General features: G+C 35.0%; 2 protein-coding genes across 2 annotated transcripts; both read left to right on the top strand.

The window, feature by feature from the left end:
* Positions 1 to 1,572: 1,572 nt before the first annotated feature.
* LOC106342220 (ABC transporter B family member 1) lies at positions 1,573 to 7,314 on the top strand. Its single transcript, XM_013781088.1, has 10 exons — positions 1,573 to 1,983; positions 2,064 to 2,118; positions 2,190 to 2,365; positions 2,471 to 2,671; positions 2,743 to 3,002; positions 3,080 to 3,396; positions 3,478 to 3,701; positions 3,867 to 4,240; positions 4,705 to 5,422; positions 5,858 to 7,314. Exons 1-10 carry the CDS (start codon positions 1,573 to 1,575, stop codon positions 7,127 to 7,129), a joined length of 4,008 nt encoding a protein of 1,335 aa, XP_013636542.1. The 3' UTR covers positions 7,130 to 7,314.
* A 4,755-nt stretch (positions 7,315 to 12,069) lies between these two features.
* Positions 12,070 to 13,958, top strand: LOC106336626 (translation initiation factor IF-2-like). Its single transcript, XM_013775515.1, has 3 exons — positions 12,070 to 12,704; positions 12,919 to 12,997; positions 13,118 to 13,958. The coding sequence occupies exons 1-3, from the start codon at positions 12,243 to 12,245 to the stop codon at positions 13,765 to 13,767; spliced, it is 1,191 nt and encodes a 396-aa protein (XP_013630969.1). The 5' UTR covers positions 12,070 to 12,242; the 3' UTR covers positions 13,768 to 13,958.
* Positions 13,959 to 19,959: the final 6,001 nt, after the last annotated feature.

Raw genomic sequence — 19,959 nt, forward strand, 5'->3', positions numbered from 1 at the left:
TGTAAAAGAAATATATTCTGGAATAACATTCTCAGTAGCCAGTACTAAATAATCACACATCTCTTATAGGCTCATCTGGTTGTTTTCTATTTAGTTGGTGATATGGATTATGGCTAGTGGCTACTACTGTGCGCATCAATATTTTTAAGATCTAACAACAATCATGATCGATAATACTTGCACCTACCCTCTTTGGTCACTATAATAACAAGTTAATATTTATTTACGAATTTCAGTACATTTTTCCTTAACTGTAAAAATTTACTTTTACACTTTTTTTTTTTTGAACTAAAAATTTCCTTTTACACTTCAAAAATTATAAGCAGAAACCCCTGTTCTAAAAATCGGCCGTCTAGCCGCCTAGGCGACCGCCTAGACGCTACGCGTCACTTTTCCGCCCCGATTTATGCCAAGTCGGTTTAAAAAATTGGGTATCCGATTTTTTCCGCCTAGATCGCCTAAATGACCGCCTAGCCGCCTAAATGACCGCCTAGCCGCCTAGGCGGCCGCCTAATTTTTTTTTTTTTTTTTTTTTTTTTTAGTTTTAATAATATTTTTATTTGTTTATTTGATCTAAAATTTTATAAATATCATTTATATTCATAATTTTGATGAAAATTACACTATATTAAATTTATATATTCTATTTGTGTGTTTTATACAATCATAAACATGAAAATGTATTAATGTTATACACAATTAAAGATTAACATGTTTTATAACATAGTAAACCATCTAAAAATTCTGCCCCGCATAATTTCCGATTAATCCCCGATTTTTTCTTTAGGCGCTAGGCCCAACCCGACCGCCCGACTAGTGCCTACCGCGTTCCAGAACAGGGGCAGAAACTGGAGTGAATCAAAACTTTCTCCATTTTTAGAACAGTGTTCTTGTCGGATTCCATCACTCTCCATCTCTCTTCCATCATCTGTCACTTTCCATGTTTTCTACGCAACAAGAAACCATAAAAAAACAATTAACTAAAACCTCAGTTGAACTTTCATTTTGCGACAAAATAATAAAATCCCACTTAGTAAATGGATCCAAGAACATGGAAACAAATGTGAAAAAGGAAATAAAAACACCATGCGTGGGCTGAAAATCACCACACGAGAACTCAGTTTTGGCAATCTATAACATTTACTTTACAAAATTGGTCTATAAGATAATAAACACACAAACTGACTGACCAATCATATAGTTTTATGTATATGTATTTTAAGCAACTTAAACCGTGAAAAGAGCATCCATACACAAACTTATTGACCAATCAAATAGTATTAAAACATTACACGGTAAAATTAAATCATAATAAAGACACATATTGACTGACCAATTAGATAGTACTATTTTAAAAAAATATTAAACGGTAAAAGAGGTAATAAATAGAGATGAAATAAATAACTAAACGGAAGTGGGATTATTATTATAAAAAGAAGCTATAGTGTTTTACTGTAGTTTTATAACAAAATAAAAAGATTATAATTAAAAAAAAAAACAAAAATCTTTTCTCAGAGCTGGTGTGGATTCTGAGGTTCTCTATAAAGTAAAGTAAGAAAACATTTACTCAAAATGTCCCAAGAATCTGTTCAGACAGTAGAAGAAGAAGAAATAAAGTCAGTGGAGGAACAATGGCGTTTGTCCGAAATGCAAGCACTTGAGTTTCTCCCTGAAGCTTCCTCCGACAACAACAACTCAAGAAACCCAGTAACAGAGCTCCGGGAACATCCACCGGAAATGGAAAATAACGGTGCTCCTCCTTCTCCTCCGGAGCCAAAGAAAGCAGAGATTTGTGGAGTTGCATTCAAAGAGCTATTCAGATTCGCAGGTGGGTTAGATTACGCGTTGATGGCAATTGGCTCCGTTGGTGCTTTCGTCCACGGCTGCTCTTTACCCCTGTTCCTCAGATTCTTCGCCGATCTCGTTAACTCCTTTGGCTCTAACGCTAACGACGTCGACAAGATGATGCAAGAAGTCCTCAAGGTACTAACTTTAAAAATCTCCTCTGTTTCTTCAATCTCTCTGAAAACACTAATTCAAAAACTTCGCTCTTCTTTCTACAGTACGCTCTTTACTTCCTCGTCGTTGGTGCTGCGATCTGGGCTTCCTCCTGGGCAGGTGAAAGACCTAAACTTTACGTTTCTTGATCGTAATCAAGATTCGATTTTAAATCCTCTGTTTTAAAACAGAGATTTCGTGTTGGATGTGGACTGGAGAGAGACAAACAACGAAGATGAGGATTAAGTACTTAGAAGCAGCTTTAAACCAAGACATTCAGTTCTTCGACACTGAGGTTCGAACTTCCGATGTTGTCTCCGCCATCAACACCGACGCTGTTATGGTCCAAGATGCCATTAGCGAGAAGGTACAGAGTCTAGTCTATTTACTCTGTTTTACTCTGTTTTTTACTCTGTTTACTCTGTTTTTTACTCTGTTTTTTTAGTGATCTGATCTGATCTTTCGATCTCAGTTAGGGAACTTCATCCATTACATGGCGACGTTTGCGTCGGGATTCATCGTGGGTTTCACGGCGGTGTGGCAACTAGCGTTAGTGACTCTCGCGGTGGTTCCGTTGATAGCTGTGATCGGAGGAATCCACACCACAACTCTCTCTAAGCTCTCTAACAAGAGCCAAGAGTCTCTTTCACAAGCTGGTAACATCGTCGAACAAGTAAGCGCACACAAACCAAGAATCAAAATCATTTCTTTCATCTCTGTCTGATTCGATTTTGAAATTCGCAGACAGTGGTGCAAATCAGAGTAGTAATGGCGTTTGTCGGAGAGACGAGAGTCTCTCAAGCTTACTCATCAGCTCTGAAGACAGCTCAGAGACTCGGTTACAAAACAGGTTTAGCTAAAGGAATGGGACTCGGTGCTACTTACTTCGTCGTCTTCTGTTGCTACGCTCTCTTGCTTTGGTACGGTGGCTATCTCGTTCGCCATCGTTTGACCAACGGTGGTCTCGCTATATCCACCATGTTCGCCGTCATGATCGGTGGCTTGTAAGCACTCTCATCTCTCTCTGTTTCTTCATTGAAGATTGGTTTGTTTTATTGACTTGTTGATTTATTGTTAAAAGGGCGTTGGGTCAATCAGCACCGAGCATGGCTGCGTTTGCGAAAGCTAAAGTTGCTGCTGCGAAGATCTTTAGAATCATTGATCATAGGCCTACGATAGAGCGTAACAGCGAGAGCGGCGTGGAGCTAGACTCTGTCACGGGTCTCGTCGAGCTTAGAAACGTTGACTTTTCGTACCCGTCGAGGCCGGATGTTAAGATCCTTAACGACTTTACCCTCTCTGTCCCCGCCGGGAAGACTATAGCTTTGGTTGGGAGCAGCGGTTCGGGCAAAAGCACTGTCGTTTCGCTTATCGAGAGGTTTTACGACCCGGCATCAGGTGGAAACGGAACGTCCAACGCCTTGTGTTCTGTTTTGCTGGAGGATTGTTGGTGTTAACACGGTTTGGTCTTCCTTGCAGGGCAAGTTTTACTAGATGGGCATGACTTGAAGACGCTGAAACTTAAATGGTTAAGGCAGCAGATAGGGCTTGTGAGCCAAGAGCCAGCACTGTTTGCCACTTCTATCAGAGAGAACATACTCTTGGGCCGTCCTGACGCTGATCAAGTGGAGATAGAGGAGGCTGCTCGCGTGGCCAACGCTTATTCCTTTATCATCAAACTACCTGATGGCTTCGACACACAGGTCTGTATGTTCCTTAACATGTGGGTAAATGTTTTGTGTTATGCCGGACTAGGACCAGGCGCTCAACGCTCAACTAGAACCAGATGTCTGTCATAAACTAGATGCCCAACTCTTTTATTGTCCGCTTATCCTAACATTTTATTTGGTAATTTGAAATAATGTTAGGTAGGGGAGAGAGGCTTGCAGCTCTCAGGTGGGCAGAAACAAAGAATAGCCATAGCAAGAGCCATGTTAAAGAACCCTGCGATACTTCTGCTAGACGAGGCGACAAGTGCGTTGGATTCTGAATCAGAGAAGCTAGTGCAAGAAGCTTTGGATCGTTTTATGATCGGAAGGACGACTCTCATCATTGCTCATCGTCTTTCCACCATACGCAAAGCCGACCTTGTTGCTGTCCTTCAGCAAGGAAGTGTCTCTGAGATTGGAACGCACGACGAGCTTTTTGCCAAGGGGGAGAATGGTGTCTACTCTAAGCTTATCAAAATGCAAGAGGCAGCTCACGAGACCGCCATGAACAATGCAAGAAAGAGTAGCGCAAGGTATAGTCAGATTTTATTTTCCTTGGCTTTGATAGTGGATGATGATGCTTTTTTTGTTTGTGGTTAGGCATGCTGCTTCGGTTAGTTCATTTAATTTGGTTTAATCGGTTTGGTAATTGGTTAGTTCGATTCATCCAGAATCTTACTGATTTGGTTATCGTTATTCCGGTTTCCGAAAATTCTGCCAAATGTAACAGTATTTGTGGTTCCGGTTAGAAAATAATTTAAAATAATTTTAAAAACTCCGATAATTTCGGTTAAATACTTTATTTTTGTTAGTGTAGTTTTTTTTTGGGTTAATTCGGTTAGTTTGATTCGGAATTTGGTTATTATTTTTTTTAAAAAAACAACTAACTGACTACCAAAACAAGAAAATTTTGCTTCGGTTCAGGTATTAATCTCAGGTGGTCTAGTGGGTTCAAGCCTGAGTGGTTTAGTAATGTTATTTAATCTACATGTTGCAGACAGTCGAGTGCAAGAAACTCTGTGAGCTCACCAATAATGACCCGAAACTCTTCATATGGAAGATCACCATACTCACGTAGACTCTCAGACTTCTCAACTACCGACTTCACCCTCTCCATTGACGCCTCTTCTTACCCGAACTATCGACACGAGAAGCTACCCTTCAAGGACCAAGCCAACTCCTTCTTGCGCCTAGCTAAAATGAACTCACCAGAGTGGAAATACGCTCTTCTAGGCTCCATAGGCTCTGTCATCTGCGGCTCGCTCAGCGCGTTTTTCGCATACGTCCTAAGCGCGGTCCTTAGCATCTACTACAACCCCAACCACGAGTACATGATCAAGCAGATAGGTAAGTACTGTTACCTTTTGATCGGTCTATCCTCAACAGCGCTTATCTTCAACACGCTCCAGCATTCTTTCTGGGACATTGTTGGTGAGAACCTGACCAAGAGGGTCCGTGAGAAGATGTTTACGGCGGTGCTTAAGAACGAGATGGCTTGGTTTGATCAAGAGGAGAATGAGAGTGCGAGAATCTCAGCGAGGTTGGCACTTGATGCAAATAACGTGAGGTCAGCTATAGGAGATAGAATCTCGGTGATTGTGCAGAACACAGCTTTGATGCTTGTTGCTTGTACTGCTGGTTTTGTTCTGCAATGGAGACTCGCATTGGTCTTGGTCGCTGTCTTCCCTGTAGTTGTTGCTGCAACTGTCTTACAGGTTTGTGTTCTTGCAATTCTTATTGTTCTTCTTAGAGATGTTAACTGTGTACATAAATTTTATTAAACAATTATTTATAATATTATTTTGAAAAAGAACATTTAATAAAAAAATTAAATAAATATTTCTTCTGTTTCAGAAAAAATGTAAGTTCTAGAATATTCACAGAAAATATATTAGATTTTAATTATTAATGCATTGTTTTTTGTAATTAACTATTTCATAATTTTTAAACAATATAGTTTCAATAAACGCTATTATCTTTTGCGAAATTTACAATTTATCATTAGATAATGTATTGAAAATGTAAAAATAATTTTTTTTTTGTAGCAATTTTTTTTTTTAAAACATGAATATTTTTAGGAACGGAGAAGAATATTAGTTTTTAAGGTCCAAATTATTTTTGCCCTAACGTCTGTTTTGTCTTTTGAGTAGAAAATGTTCATGACTGGCTTCTCCGGAGACTTGGAAGCAGCGCATGCCAAGGGGACACAGCTCGCTGGTGAAGCCATAGCTAACGTCAGGACAGTCGCTGCCTTCAACTCAGAGGCAAAGATCGTTCGTCTTTACACCGCAAACCTCGAGCCGCCACTAAAACGCTGCTTCTGGAAAGGACAGATCGCTGGAATTGGCTACGGTATAGCACAGTTCTGTCTCTACGCATCTTACGCTCTAGGGCTATGGTACGCGTCGTGGCTTGTGAAACACGGCATCTCCGACTTCTCCAAAACCATAAGAGTCTTCATGGTCCTTATGGTCTCGGCCAACGGTGCAGCAGAGACGCTCACTTTAGCTCCTGATTTCATCAAAGGTGGGCAGGCTATGCGGTCGGTTTTCGAGCTCCTAGACCGAAAAACCGAGATCGAACCGGATGATCCTGATACCACCCCGGTTCCAGACCGGTTACGCGGCGAGGTGGAGCTGAAACACATTGACTTCTCTTACCCTTCTAGACCAGACATACAAGTCTTCCGTGACCTAACCCTACGTGCGAGAGCCGGCAAGACTCTAGCTCTTGTCGGTCCAAGCGGGTGCGGCAAAAGCTCAGTGATCTCCCTTGTACAAAGATTCTACGAGCCGTCCTCAGGGCGGGTCATGATCGACGGCAAAGACATAAGAAAGTACAATCTCAAAGCCCTAAGGAAACACATAGCCATAGTCCCTCAAGAGCCGTGCCTATTCGGAACAACTATTCAAGAAAACATAGCGTACGGACACGAGTGCGCCACCGAGGCAGAGATCATACAAGCAGCTTCGCTAGCCAGCGCGCACAAGTTCATATCCGCGTTGCCTGATGGATACAAGACGTACGTTGGCGAGAGAGGCGTTCAGCTCTCGGGAGGGCAGAAACAGAGGATTGCTATCGCGCGTGCCTTGGTGAGGAAGGCAGAGATCATGCTGCTTGATGAGGCCACGAGTGCTCTTGATGCTGAGTCCGAGAGGTCGGTGCAAGAGGCGTTGGACCAGGCTTGCTCTGGTAGAACGTCGATCGTTGTGGCTCATAGGTTGTCTACGATAAGGAATGCTCACACTATTGCTGTGATCGATGATGGGAAAGTAGCGGAGCAAGGGTCGCATTCTCAGCTGCTTAAGAACTATCCTGATGGAATTTACGCGAGGATGATACAGTTGCAGAGATTTACGCATGGTCAGGTCATTGGTATGACGTCAGGGTCGAGTTCTAGGGTTAAGGAAGATGATGCTTAGTACTTTGGTCGTATAGAAGAAAGAAGAAAGAACAGAGTAAAGACAACAAACACTAGGCTATGTGCTGAAAGAAAACTCCACGTGCTCATTTTTTTCTTTATAATAAGTAACTAGTTTAAGATCCGCGCCTTGCGCGGAATGAATATTATATATAAATTATTTTTAAGTATTATATATTTTTTATATATTATGAATTAATAAATATATATTGACTAATTAAAATTTTAGTAACTATTACGTATATAATTAAATTGGTACAAATACTTAAATAAATTTTATTAATCCAGACAAACTCTTTTTTCTATTTTATATGGTATAAAATTAAGTTTAAATGATATTAACATAGATATATAATACATTTTTAATATTGACATTTGTTAAAAAATATTTTATACTCGTATTATTTTTGATCGTTTGTATTTCTTTATAACAAATTTTTTAAATCAATGATAACAATAAAAAATTTGTGGGATGTATAATAGACAAAAATTTCAATGTGAGATTTTTAACAATTTTAGTCATTTATATTCGTTTTTAAAAATTCAAAATATAACATATACGAAAAAATCTAAATTTTTATTATATAGTTAATGTGGTTGTTTAATTTATTTTAATAAGTTAAAATAAGAAAAAATGATAGAGAATAGACTAATTTTTATCAAATCTTTATTATTCAAAATCATTAATTGTCATATATACTTTAGTCACATTAGATAATTCCGTGATTTTTATTTAAGGAAACAATGAAGAACATTTATGATTAATTTATGGTTAGTTTAATAAAAAACTTATTATATATTTATATGGACCAACACATTTTTCTAAAGATTCTAAAAATGATTGTGGTGATGACATGTGGCTACAAAAATATGTTGTAATGCTTCACTTTTAATATATAGGGGATTTTGGGGTTTACCTATTTTTGGAACAACATTTCAGATTTGATGGTATAGTATTATTATGATGAATCTAATTTTCACCTCTTTAATATCCATTTACCTCTTATCAAATAACAAGCTTTTCAAGTGAAGTGAAGATGGAGATAGTTTCGCCAATGCATAGCTCTTACGAAAAAGGTAGTAGATATTTCAAGTTTGCTTTAGTATACCTTTATTGAGATCATTATTGTCACTGAGTGCACTCATTACTATAAATATACATATTCTTTTCTTTTTTGATAATCATGTTAAATTGTATACCTTTTTAAGTTTTACAATATACATACATATTCGTTTGGTTGTTCTAGATTTCAGGATAAGCCTAACTTTATAATAGTGAAATCCGTTCAAGACATGTGCTACCCACAAAAATCTTGTTCAACATAACTTAGTATAATATTATGCATGTGTATTTTGGATATAATAACGGATAAGAATCAATTTCGGTCATCTTTTTGAAAAGATAAAGTTTGTATAATCGTTGCAAAATTTTAGACCCGTTGTTTCGCCAAAGCTTCAAGATCAGCTCTACTAGAATTCACAAAGCACTATTCTCTCTATGGCCTCCATAGCAACACTTTGATTCCCTCCCAAAATATTGCAAGAACAAAACACAATGGGAATGGCTTGGGAGAGATACATAAAACACAAATGTATCCTCACCACGATTAGGAGGAAGATGATAGGTCCTAGTTATAGGATAATCTATTGTTGATCTAGAAACATGTGATTTGATACCAATTAAGGTCTCTCTTCAAATCAAAGAGAATTTGTTCAAGAACAAATTAAGAACACACTAGAACACACTTTTCTTTTGGGTAGTTATGACTACTTCTTTTTAGGTTTTTCATTGATTTAAATAGAAGAGATAGAACTAAAGTTCCTACAAAACATGAAGCAAATGGGTACGTGAAAACTAAACATGCTAGGGTTGAGTTTGTTCTCCTCAGGAGACCAAGTCTTACTCTTTGTTATTAAAACTTAAATAACTGAAGACTAAATAATAAAACAGCTTAACCAATTAATCAGATTGATATCTTGGTTTTGTTTCTAGCTCGGTTACAACGTTGGAGTCTCATCAGAAGAGGAGGAGGGGGAGACAATGACGACAAACTTCCGTGTTATAAACGCCTTGGCTAACCCTATTGATGGTCGAGGTAAGAGAAACTTCAAAGAAAACTCACTCAGTATAATTAACCTACTTAGGCGGTTTCGATGACTGAAGAGAGGCCCATCTTAAAAGCAAGGGATTCAATAGGCCCATCCTTTATCAACATGGCCTCATCGCATGTTACAACACATATTATTTTCTTTTTAACGCGGCCTTTAGCCCAAATAAACTGTAGCAAAAAAAAAGAGACTCAGTTTGCTTCTGCCTGAAAATGAGAGACTATTTTTAGCTTTGCCAATCCTGGCACTATAATACGAGTACCTGCTGTCTGCTGAGTCTCTTACTACCAATCCTGATATTATACAAAATGTATTATGCAAGAAAAAGGAATAATTACTAATCTATTAATGACCAAATCAAAAAAATTTAAAATTGCTAGAATCGTATCAAGATATAAATAATATTTTTTTAAACTACGACAAGTATGTCATCACATTTATATATTTTTAACCTTGAACTCCAAATTACAGAATACAAACACAAATTAATTCAGTCTGACTTTTGTTGTATTGTTAATAGTTAACTTTGTGAAAAAAATTTGTAAAAGATTATGAAGTAGACAAGTTTAGATACTAGAGAAGAATGTTACTAATCAAATTTTATATCTCATGTTAGAATAATGTGTCCACCTCAGACATTACGTCATTTATGGGATCACATGAAAAAAATCAACAAAATAGTAAAACATGATGTTGACAAAATGGACCGGTAACGGAGGAACGGAGTGCAATTACGCAACTCTTTGAGACATTTTTCACGTTCTTATCTTTTTACTGTTGATTCAATTGAAAAAAAAAAGTCTTTTACTGTTTATTCAGTTGAAAGAAAACCATATTAACTTACTTTTACTCACGGAACTGAATAAATCAATGCGACACTTCCGCATGTTTCTGCCTCTATCACGCAGCCCGTGTTTTTTATTAGATAGGCAGTTACTTCCATCATGCTGAATAAATCAATGCGACACTTCCGCATGTTTCTGCCTCTATCACGCAGCCCATGTTTTTATTAAGATAGGCAGTTACTTCCATCATTCCATGGAGGTGAGTTACAAATCCAAATGGTTTAATCTAAATCAATATTTGCTCTGCGAATAACCAAACTTATTTTGTTTTCCTAAAAAAAATATGTAGAAATTGAAACATGAACTATATATGTTATATTAGTGCTGTACGAATTGAGTGAAGTAATATATACGCATTTGTTAGGTGAAACGAATAGTATATTAAAATAGAACATGGAGATTACATTCTTAATGGAAAATATATACATTTTCTTTGAAATGTGCACATAAATAGATTATGCACATTCTTTTGGGTAATTTACTAATATATGCACCACGTTACACACACATCAAAAATTATTTTATGTACTATAGTACCAAATATATAAATAGATCAAACTACTTGACAAATTACAGGTTTACAACCATGTGCGATTGTTTCTTCTTGTACTTTGAAATATAGATCTGATCGTCTTGTTATTAAAATGAACTAGCATCCAAAATACCAGGCATATAATTTAAAGATAGTGAACAAATTTACACTGAATACCCCATATAATTTATATAAAACTATTTAATTTTTTTACAGAGTTTATAAAGATATGAATCTCAAGAAATATATATCTCTAAAACCATATAGTTCATTCTTAAACAACTGTAAAAATATTTTTGGAAAATTTGGTTCGTTTGACAATATTAAAATACCTCAAAAATAATATATGGCTGTTTTTTTTTTTTTTTTTTTGGAACACTTATATATGGCTGTTTAAAATTTCTAAATAATAGAAAAAATAAAAGTGAAGAGCAGAGGATGATCCATCAGCTTCAGTGATGGCTTCAGGTAGAATAAGACAAGACAATGCAATGTGAAGAATCAATAATTTTATCCAATACCATTTATCATAATATAGTAGACCATCTTTCTCTTTATTTTCTTTAGAACTTCTATCGAAAATAGAATACTCAAAAATGATGTGATCAAAAAGTTTGGTTCAATCAATACGTCTAGAGATCATAGTTGACAGTATTATCATGGTACATAATTTTTAATTCAACAAATTCGAGTTTTTAATTGTGGGCTTCATGAAATATCGCTGAAAGGTTTCAGTTTACAGAAAGAGTTTGATATTTATTGCCTCAAACCCTTTAAATTTTCGTGTGAAAGATGTCCCAAACATAAAGTTCACATTTATTTGCAAAGGAAAGAGTTGTAGTTCAATTTTACTTCTATTTTTTTTTGTTTTAAACATGTCAGATTTGTACTTCCGTACTTCGTAAATTAGTTAAGACATACTTTCATACCATGTTTTATAGATATGCGAGTGATGAAAAAATAAAACAAATTCAAATTGCTGTATCAACGTCTATTATTTTAGTTATTAGCTAGTGTGTGAATTGTGTAACGATCTCTAATGTATAGTTTTATATTATATTTGGTTAAATCATTTCTCTTCATTCACGTGCTTTCTTGTCTAACCATCTGGTTAATTCCGAATCTCTCAATCATTATCGCATCAGCAGTTAATGGCTCTTTTTTTACCTTAAACTAAGATTCGGCTAATCTAGACTAGTCATCAAGTAGTCAAAGCTGAGAAATGACATCCTTTTGTTTTCAAAAGCAATATAGTAAATGATGAATTAATTAAATGTTATCTGTAAAAATATGTTCTATTCAGAAACTAGGTGCCTTCGTGTCTCGTACCATCACTTGTGTCAAGCCGGCGTCAAACGCCCACTGTCACTGACCTCAGCCCATAACAAATACACCATAGTATATCATATATGCGTTAGCACATGAATAATCATGTAATATCAAACCATACAATATTCAATAAAATTATGTATCAAATATAATAACAATAACCTCTACGCCCAAACCGACTCCTCTCTTCTCTATAAATACACATATTTGCTTCAATTTCCTCTCGTTCAAACATTTCTTCAGCCTTGAATTACAATATTATAAAAATTAAAAATTATCCTTATTATCTTCAACCAAGAATGGGAGAGAAACAAGAAGGTGCCAAAGTTGAACAAGAGAAGAAGGCAGCCACCGTAGTCTCTACTGAGACAACCGACAACAAGCCAAAGAGCGGCGGAGGAGATTCAGCTGCAGCCCCGGCTGCCGCGGCTCCCTCCCCCTTTGTTTACAAAGTGGATATGCACTGCCAAGGCTGCGCCAAGAAAATCAAGCGAATGGTGAAGCACTTTGAGGGAGTCAAAGATGTGACGGTGGATATGGGTGGGAACAAGCTCACGGTGGTCGGGAAGATTGATCCGGTGAAACTCCGGGAGAAGTTGGAGGAAAGAATGAAGAGAAAGGTGGTACTCACCAACCCACCACCACCACTACCGTCCAAAGTAGACGCACCTGCCGCCCCCGCCGCCGCTGGAGAGAAGAAATCCGACGGTGTAGATAAGGCGGCGGCTCCTAGTCCTCCTACTCCGGCCGCTCCCAAAGAGGTAGAGAGTTAATTCAATAAGGACAAGAGACAACTATGCTTTTGTCTTTTACCAAATAAAAAACTATATGGTTTTGCTAACTTAAAATGTTTTTTTACAGTAGCTATTACAAAAAAAAGATTAGGCAGCAAAAAAAAAAATTGTAACCAGGTTTAGTTGTCTAACAAAGTAGGAGTATGAATAACTGATTTGGCTTTAAATTGTTTTTGTTCAGAGCTCAGTGGCTTTAAAGATCAGACTACATTGTGAGGGATGTATTCAGAAAATCAAGAAAATAATATTGAAAATCAAAGGTATGGAGGTTAAAAAACAAACGAAGTTAGAAATTAACTTTTTTCTTTCCCTAAGGTTAAAACCCAAAAGCAATTTTAATTATGCTAATTAGTTAATGTTTATTAATTAATATGAACTAGGGGTCGAGACAGTGGCTATAGATGCAGCCAAAGACATGGTAACAGTGAAGGGAACGATGGACGTTAAAGAACTAGTGCCTCTCCTCACTAAAAAACTCAAAAGAACCGTCGAGCCTATTCTTCCGGCAAAAAAAGACGACGGAACTGCCGAGAAAAATAAGTCAGAAGCCGCTCCTCCCGCCGCAAAGAAAGAAGATCCGGCTGGTGGTGTTACTGAGGCAAAGAAAGGAGGAAGTGAAGCTGGTGAGAAGGAGAAAAAGTGTGGAGACGGTGGAGAGAAAAAGAAAGAGGGTGGAGACGGTGGTGAGAAGAAGAAAGAGGGTGGAAATATCGGAGAGAAGAAGAAAGAGGCCGGAGACGGCGAGAAGAAGGAAGGCGGCGGCGGAGGAGGTGCGCCGGTGGCTGTGGTGAATAAGATGGATTATTATGGATACTCATATCCAACGGTTCCAATGTATTGGCAAGAAGGACACGTGTACGGTCCGAGTTATTCGACAGAGGGTCAGACTTATCCAATAGGGGGTCAGAGTTATCCAGGTTCAGGATATAACTACGCAAGCGGAAGCTACGTGCCTTACTCGCATCCAAACATGAACGCGGCTCCTGGAGTGTTCAGCGACGAGAACCCCAACGGTTGCTCCGTCATGTAACCATGGGATTAAATTGTGAATATATAAAACTTTAAGGGTCGGAACTTAAAATGTGAAATATAAAATGTGTAACTTTGGATAAAGTTTAGAAACTGATATGGAGCCAACGGGTCCGTACGTGTAGCATTGTTCCTTTGTTAGTTTAGTTTCTTTCAAATTTTTAAATAATTAGTAATCTTACTTACTTTAATTGTAGTGTCAGCAAACAATAAACAAAACATGTAAGATAACATGATAAATGAACTTTCAACAATGGATTATTTTGGTAGATTTATCATTGATCTTCACGTTTGATTACGAATCTTTTTGTTTTTTTTTTTTTTTTGAAAAGGAATCTTTTTGTTTTCCATTAGGAAATCATTTTGGTTGATCGACTTTATGTAGAAAGATGATTCAAATGATTATATTTGTACGAAATCTTGAAAAAAATTGAACAACAACGGATGATAGTTTGCTGGAAAGCAAATTAAAGCTATTTTCTCGATCAACCATGATATTATTATCTCCATGGTAATTATTGTTATCCTTTATATAAATAAAGTGTTATCTTTATGGCATTGAATGAATCATTAGTCTTCCTTGCAATAATTCACTAATGAATTACAGAATTGTATAGTTCAGTTAGTAACTAAACAAGCCTGTATATAAATATATATACAATTTTGATAACATCTTAAAAAAAATTACAAGTATGATAATCAGTTGTCGTATTTAGCAAAACCGGATTAAAATCTAAATAAGAGGATCCTTTTATTATATATCTGTATCACTTTTGTCATCTTATCATCTGTATGCTCGAATCAGGCGGGCTCGAATTGTAAACTCAAAATTGTCCCTCTTCTTTGGTAAAAAAATGATGTCTCTTTTGAGGATGAAATATGAATAACGTTCAAGTTTTAAAAAAGAAGAAGAAGAAGAAGATAATGGTAGATGTTGTATGCATCTAAATTTTCTAATTGTAAGATAACTATCTATCTATAGTTGAAAAGATAATTGAAGTGATGTAATTCGAATATTTTGACTTCAGAAATTTATTAATAGATATCGTAAAAGCACCTTTACTGGTGAGACCGAATCATTTCATGATTTTGAGAACCACTATTAGGGATATATGTATCCCATATGGGAATTGTAAAAGACATCAAGTAATATATAAAGAGTTAGGGTCAATTCACTAATCACCAATTGGTTTTAAGTTGGAAGCCCATAATTAAACACGAATCTAACATGATATATATCCCTAATAACCACGTTGTTGAGAATATATATGAATTAACTGAGTTGACCGAAAATAGTAAAAAGCTGGAGAGACGCATCTCATTCGCAATTTATAGGGGTCTGTCTGTTTATGATTGTCATAATCATGTTCTAGTATTCATAGTTGGTCGTGGTTAGTTCAAGTAATTTCTAGACTGTAAGCAGTTCTCAAAAGTCTCCATCTCCTTGTGTAAGATTTTAACATGTTCTTGAGCTAGCCGTACTCTATATACCAACTGAAAACGTAGAGACGGACAACACACATGAATCATGATATACCAAGACTTCAACCCTTGTTTCGTACTGATGCATGTACCCTCTTTAGTTAAATTAAATCATAAGACGGAATTACTTATATTAACTTCGTTATAGCTTTAAAGAGCGAGAGAGTATGAGTTTACCAGGAAAAAAACATAGAGTATATGGCCATCTTTGATTCTTCTTGCATTGTCATTCTATACATATATAAAGACATATATATGCGGATGCGAAAATGAATTTGTTTAGTTGCTCAGTTACGCAAGTGTTTTTAACATATAGCATTTGTTTGCATTCTCTACGTGTATATATGTGCATTATTGTTATGTATAGACATTATTTATATAATAAGTACATGATTTAGCATGATTAATGGTGACTTAATCTTGACAAGGAAAACAAATAGTGACTTAATCTTTACGTATATTTCTTCTAGAGTGCTGCACAAAGACAAACCGATTAAACAAAGTCATGTTGATAATGAATCCGTCACTTTCTATTTTGTCTCTCTAATATTCTCTTGTATTGTACCTATGTAATTGTATACACACATATCAAATTCTGTAAGAGTATTTTATGTTTATTCTCTCTCAATGCCATGCAATAAATAAACCAATCGTTGGGTGCTGTGAATAAATCAAACAGGCACACCCTATTTTGAGGTTTATTTATGGGAATATATAATATATCTCCTCTATACCCCCACAATCCACTTATTAGGCACTTTTATCTTTGGAAACATATCGAATTGTAATATGTACATAAATACTTTATTCACAAAGATATAATAAGATCATACGTTGCGGATAGCGTGGAACTCTCCTCCAAGGCAAATAATTGCATGTGTACATGTACGTGTTGCCAAATTGATCACTTCTTGTCGCAATAGAGAGAATTATAAATGCTCTCGTCAACTTTTTTTTTCATAAGACCCAAATATCTGGTCTGACGTAACGATGTAAGCTAGTGGAGATATAATGAGAAAGTGACAATACAAATTATAAAGTAAAGAAGTTTTATCATTTGGGGCTTCAGAAAATGGAATAAGCCAAACGTCTTCCATCTCTTATCGTTTGTTTTGACTTACGAGGAGGATGTTAAGATTTAAAATCCTATAACCATGGATATCGTGTCAGTTCTCTAGTTGAAAAAAATTGAAAGATTTATCATGCATGGTTTGATAACCAGTATTTACCATATAAAGGTCATAAATGGTATATTTACCATATAAAGGTCATAAAAGGTCATAAATGGTATATTTATTGATTTCTATAGCTAAAATATACACTTTATATATACGTAAATTTTCTTCTATGATCTATCATGCATGGTTCGATAACCAGTATTTACTTACTCATATAAGATCATAAATTTTGCTTAACTGACCTTTACTAGAACATAGATCACCCATCATTTTTCATGACTACGCCACAGGCTCATAAATACTATTGTCAAATAAATAATAAAAGGCTAATATTAGACCACGCAAGAATTGTTTTCCCGTGAAAAAACTGAGTAGCCGTACAAAGGAAAACGTCATTTGAAAACCAATCCAAAGTTTTACGAGTTAAGTATACCAAAGACTGGCAAATGGTGACCAGTCATTCAAATATATTCGTCCTCTTGGATTATAAAACGTTTTCCTTGGTTATTTGGATTATAAAACTTTGTTTTAGCCTCAATTTTCAAAAAGTTTTTTCTTTACCTAGAAATGTATTTGGAATTTTCTGAGTCTAATTAATTTTAGAAAAATGGTATTTTATATATATATATATATATATATATATATATATATATATATATATTAATTTAAAGTAGTGTCATGCATTTGAATGATCAATTTGTCTACTTAATCAAAATGGGAATCCAACTAAGATGTATGTCATTGCTCACTACGAATATAAATCGACAAATATTAGATTAATAACTAATAATAATGGTGATAATATGAATTAGGTGATCGGTTGCATTGCAAAATCCAATCAAAGGCCACCCATCCATGTCTCCTTCGTGGAAGTGGATCTGGCAGCAGAAAAATACAAGAAACTCAGCAATTAAATAAATGCAAATTTTTAGTGGATATCTATTTTGTGGTTGCAAACTAGTGGATATCTATCTATCTCTCTGTTTTATTGTGGTTGCATTACGATATTGCCACGTAGACGCTGTACCACGAGTCTATAATTCTCACTTGTTAAAAAGGGAAGGTATGTATCAAATGAAACAATATTACATAAAAATAAGTATGGTTAGACTTCTTAATTCATATGATTTTAAATTATGACAATGGTTCAAATTATGAGGGAATACACTTTTTTTTTTGTTAGTTACTAAAATTATTTGAAATAGCTACAATCCATAGGCTGCAAATATCATGTTTTACCAAATGGTCGTTGATAAAATGTATAACGCTTGTCAGTTATACAAATATCAGCAGAAGATAAACTCTTATAAGTATGCTGTATCGTTTTTCTTGGTTATAAGACTATTCAATTTTTTTAGAAAAAACTACAATAATACTAGACAATATGTACGTACGGTAACACGTATGATATATGTTGATAGGTATTTGATAATTAATGTTAAATGGCGTCCGCGGAAAAGTTGGGTTTATGTCCCGAATTTGAAAAGGGTTTGGATTTGGAATCTCGTGGTTTTGACTTATACGTCTGCGTGAGAGATGATGCATCTTCGTCAATCATCGTTGTTGGGGACAGGCCGATCCTGACGTTTTGAAAGTCTAAAGCATCACTAAACAAAATAGTTTTATTCATAATATTTGGTCATCGTGCCTACTGGCCAATAAACTCTCACTAAGGAGAGAGACACACAAACTTTAGTTAGAACCGATTTGACTCGGATCCGACATATTTATTTGCTTGCATATTCTGTTATTCTTAAAGGAAAATACACATGGTCATCTAAAATACACAATTTTATGTTTAGTTTTTTATAGCCGCTGCCCGTGAGTAAACCGTTATATAAAAGTTCAAATTTCTTACAATTACAAATTTTATGTAAAATACAAAATTTCATATTTAGATTTCCATATCTGTGAGTAAACCATTATACAAAACTAACAAGAAAAACATATCTCTACATGTGTATTAGTAACATGCAATATTTTTTGGGTCAAATCTCTACGCTAGGTGTAACATATTGAACTCAGTTGGTGGCACAATACTAAAAAAACATAAACAAAACTGAATTCGGAGCACTTTTGTTGTTTATTCACTAAACTAAAAGCATTTTAATCAAATTAACATAAAACATTCAAAGGAAATAAAAAATAGTAAGGCGCAAGTGACTCTGTTACCATAGGCGTCCGTCCGCCCCTGATTGAACTTGTAAAACAATTTGAGCATGAAAAGCCCAAAATCATGTGCTGTGTCGCATGGTAACTCATGCCTTCCGACTTTCTCAGTTCGTTGAACTCAGCTTTTGTTTCAAAACGATAAGTTAGGTTTAACCAAAAAAAGACTACAAGTCAATCCATCAATGCTATTTTGTAAAATGGTTTACTCATGAGATAAAATCTGTATACCCAAAAGACAACCTATCAGAAATTATCGTACTTACATTAGACATGTCGATTCCATATCGTTAATCTCCTAATATAATAATATATCATATTCAAATGTTATATTGACTCAAAATATGAAATAAGTTACCAATGCCAATAACATGTCCATGAGAATAATGAAGATCTTTAACCAATTGCTATATGTGCTTGACAAACTCTAATAAAACCGCATATCCAAGCTTATCAAAACTAGGTTGCATGTGGGGAAAACGACTTATACATGCCCGCACTATGAAGGCAGGAAAAATATATACTCAAACAATATTAACGTGCCAAAACATTTCTAAACTAAATAAGAATTTGAATTGCATATCTAAACTCATAATAAATAGCTAAAACATACCTATAGCCGGTTATATGATGATTTGGACTATTTGTTTTTAAATTTTTTTTGTAGTTTAGTCCTTATAATTCCATTTTTTGTTAATATGCCTTACATAACTTAAATAATCAAATTTATCGTATTTATAATTTAATTTGAAAAGTACAATTTTATTTTTTTAGATTTTAATTAAATTTAAATTTAGATTTTAATTAAATTTAAATAATAAATTTAATTATTTATCAGAAATTTAGATAGTTATCATATACAATATATTAATTAATTTAGTTATCAAAATATGTTATCTACCTTATTAAAACATGAGAATTAATTATATATAATCTTACTCATATGTAATATTTACAAGAAATACCACTCAATTTATATTTATATAAATTTTTCTTTACAAATATAGTCATTCAAATTTTAATCAACATAACTAAAAATACTCTTTAGAAATTTGATTTTACAGTAGAGATCTTTAATAATATTATCTTACTTAATAAAAAGAAAAGAATGACTAGTTAACCAAAAATAGTTTCGAACGCAGCATCTCAAGAAAACAAATATCGCACAAAACCACTAGACCATATTACATTATTTTTATTTTGCTACAAAACTAGTATGTAATCCCTTTTTTATTATTTGAGGAGCATTGATAAAAAATAACTTTGGCTTCATGTGTTTATTACATGTGTGTCATTTTCTAGGTGTCATCACCACATGCACTCTCACCTAATTTTTTAAAAAGCCCTTTCTCAACTAGAATAAT

The sequence above is a fragment of the Brassica oleracea genome, chromosome C4 (assembly GCF_000695525.1).
Source record: "Brassica oleracea var. oleracea cultivar TO1000 chromosome C4, BOL, whole genome shotgun sequence".
Classification (NCBI taxonomy): domain Eukaryota; kingdom Viridiplantae; phylum Streptophyta; class Magnoliopsida; order Brassicales; family Brassicaceae; genus Brassica; species Brassica oleracea.

Bases quoted from the DNA above. Each gene is read 5' to 3' on its own strand.
- LOC106336626 (XM_013775515.1), top strand. From the start codon at position 12,243: ATGGGAGAGAAACAAGAAGGTGCCAAAGTTGAACAAGAGAAGAAGGCA. The intron at 12,705-12,918 runs GTAGAGAGTTAA...GTTTTTGTTCAG, and splicing joins CTCCGGCCGCTCCCAAAGAG to AGCTCAGTGGCTTTAAAGAT. The intron at 12,998-13,117 runs GTATGGAGGTTA...AATATGAACTAG, and splicing joins AATAATATTGAAAATCAAAG to GGGTCGAGACAGTGGCTATA.
- LOC106342220 (XM_013781088.1), top strand. From the start codon at position 1,573: ATGTCCCAAGAATCTGTTCAGACAGTAGAAGAAGAAGAAATAAAGTCA. The intron at 2,672-2,742 runs GTAAGCGCACAC...TGAAATTCGCAG, and splicing joins CTGGTAACATCGTCGAACAA to ACAGTGGTGCAAATCAGAGT. The intron at 3,003-3,079 runs GTAAGCACTCTC...TATTGTTAAAAG, and splicing joins GCCGTCATGATCGGTGGCTT to GGCGTTGGGTCAATCAGCAC.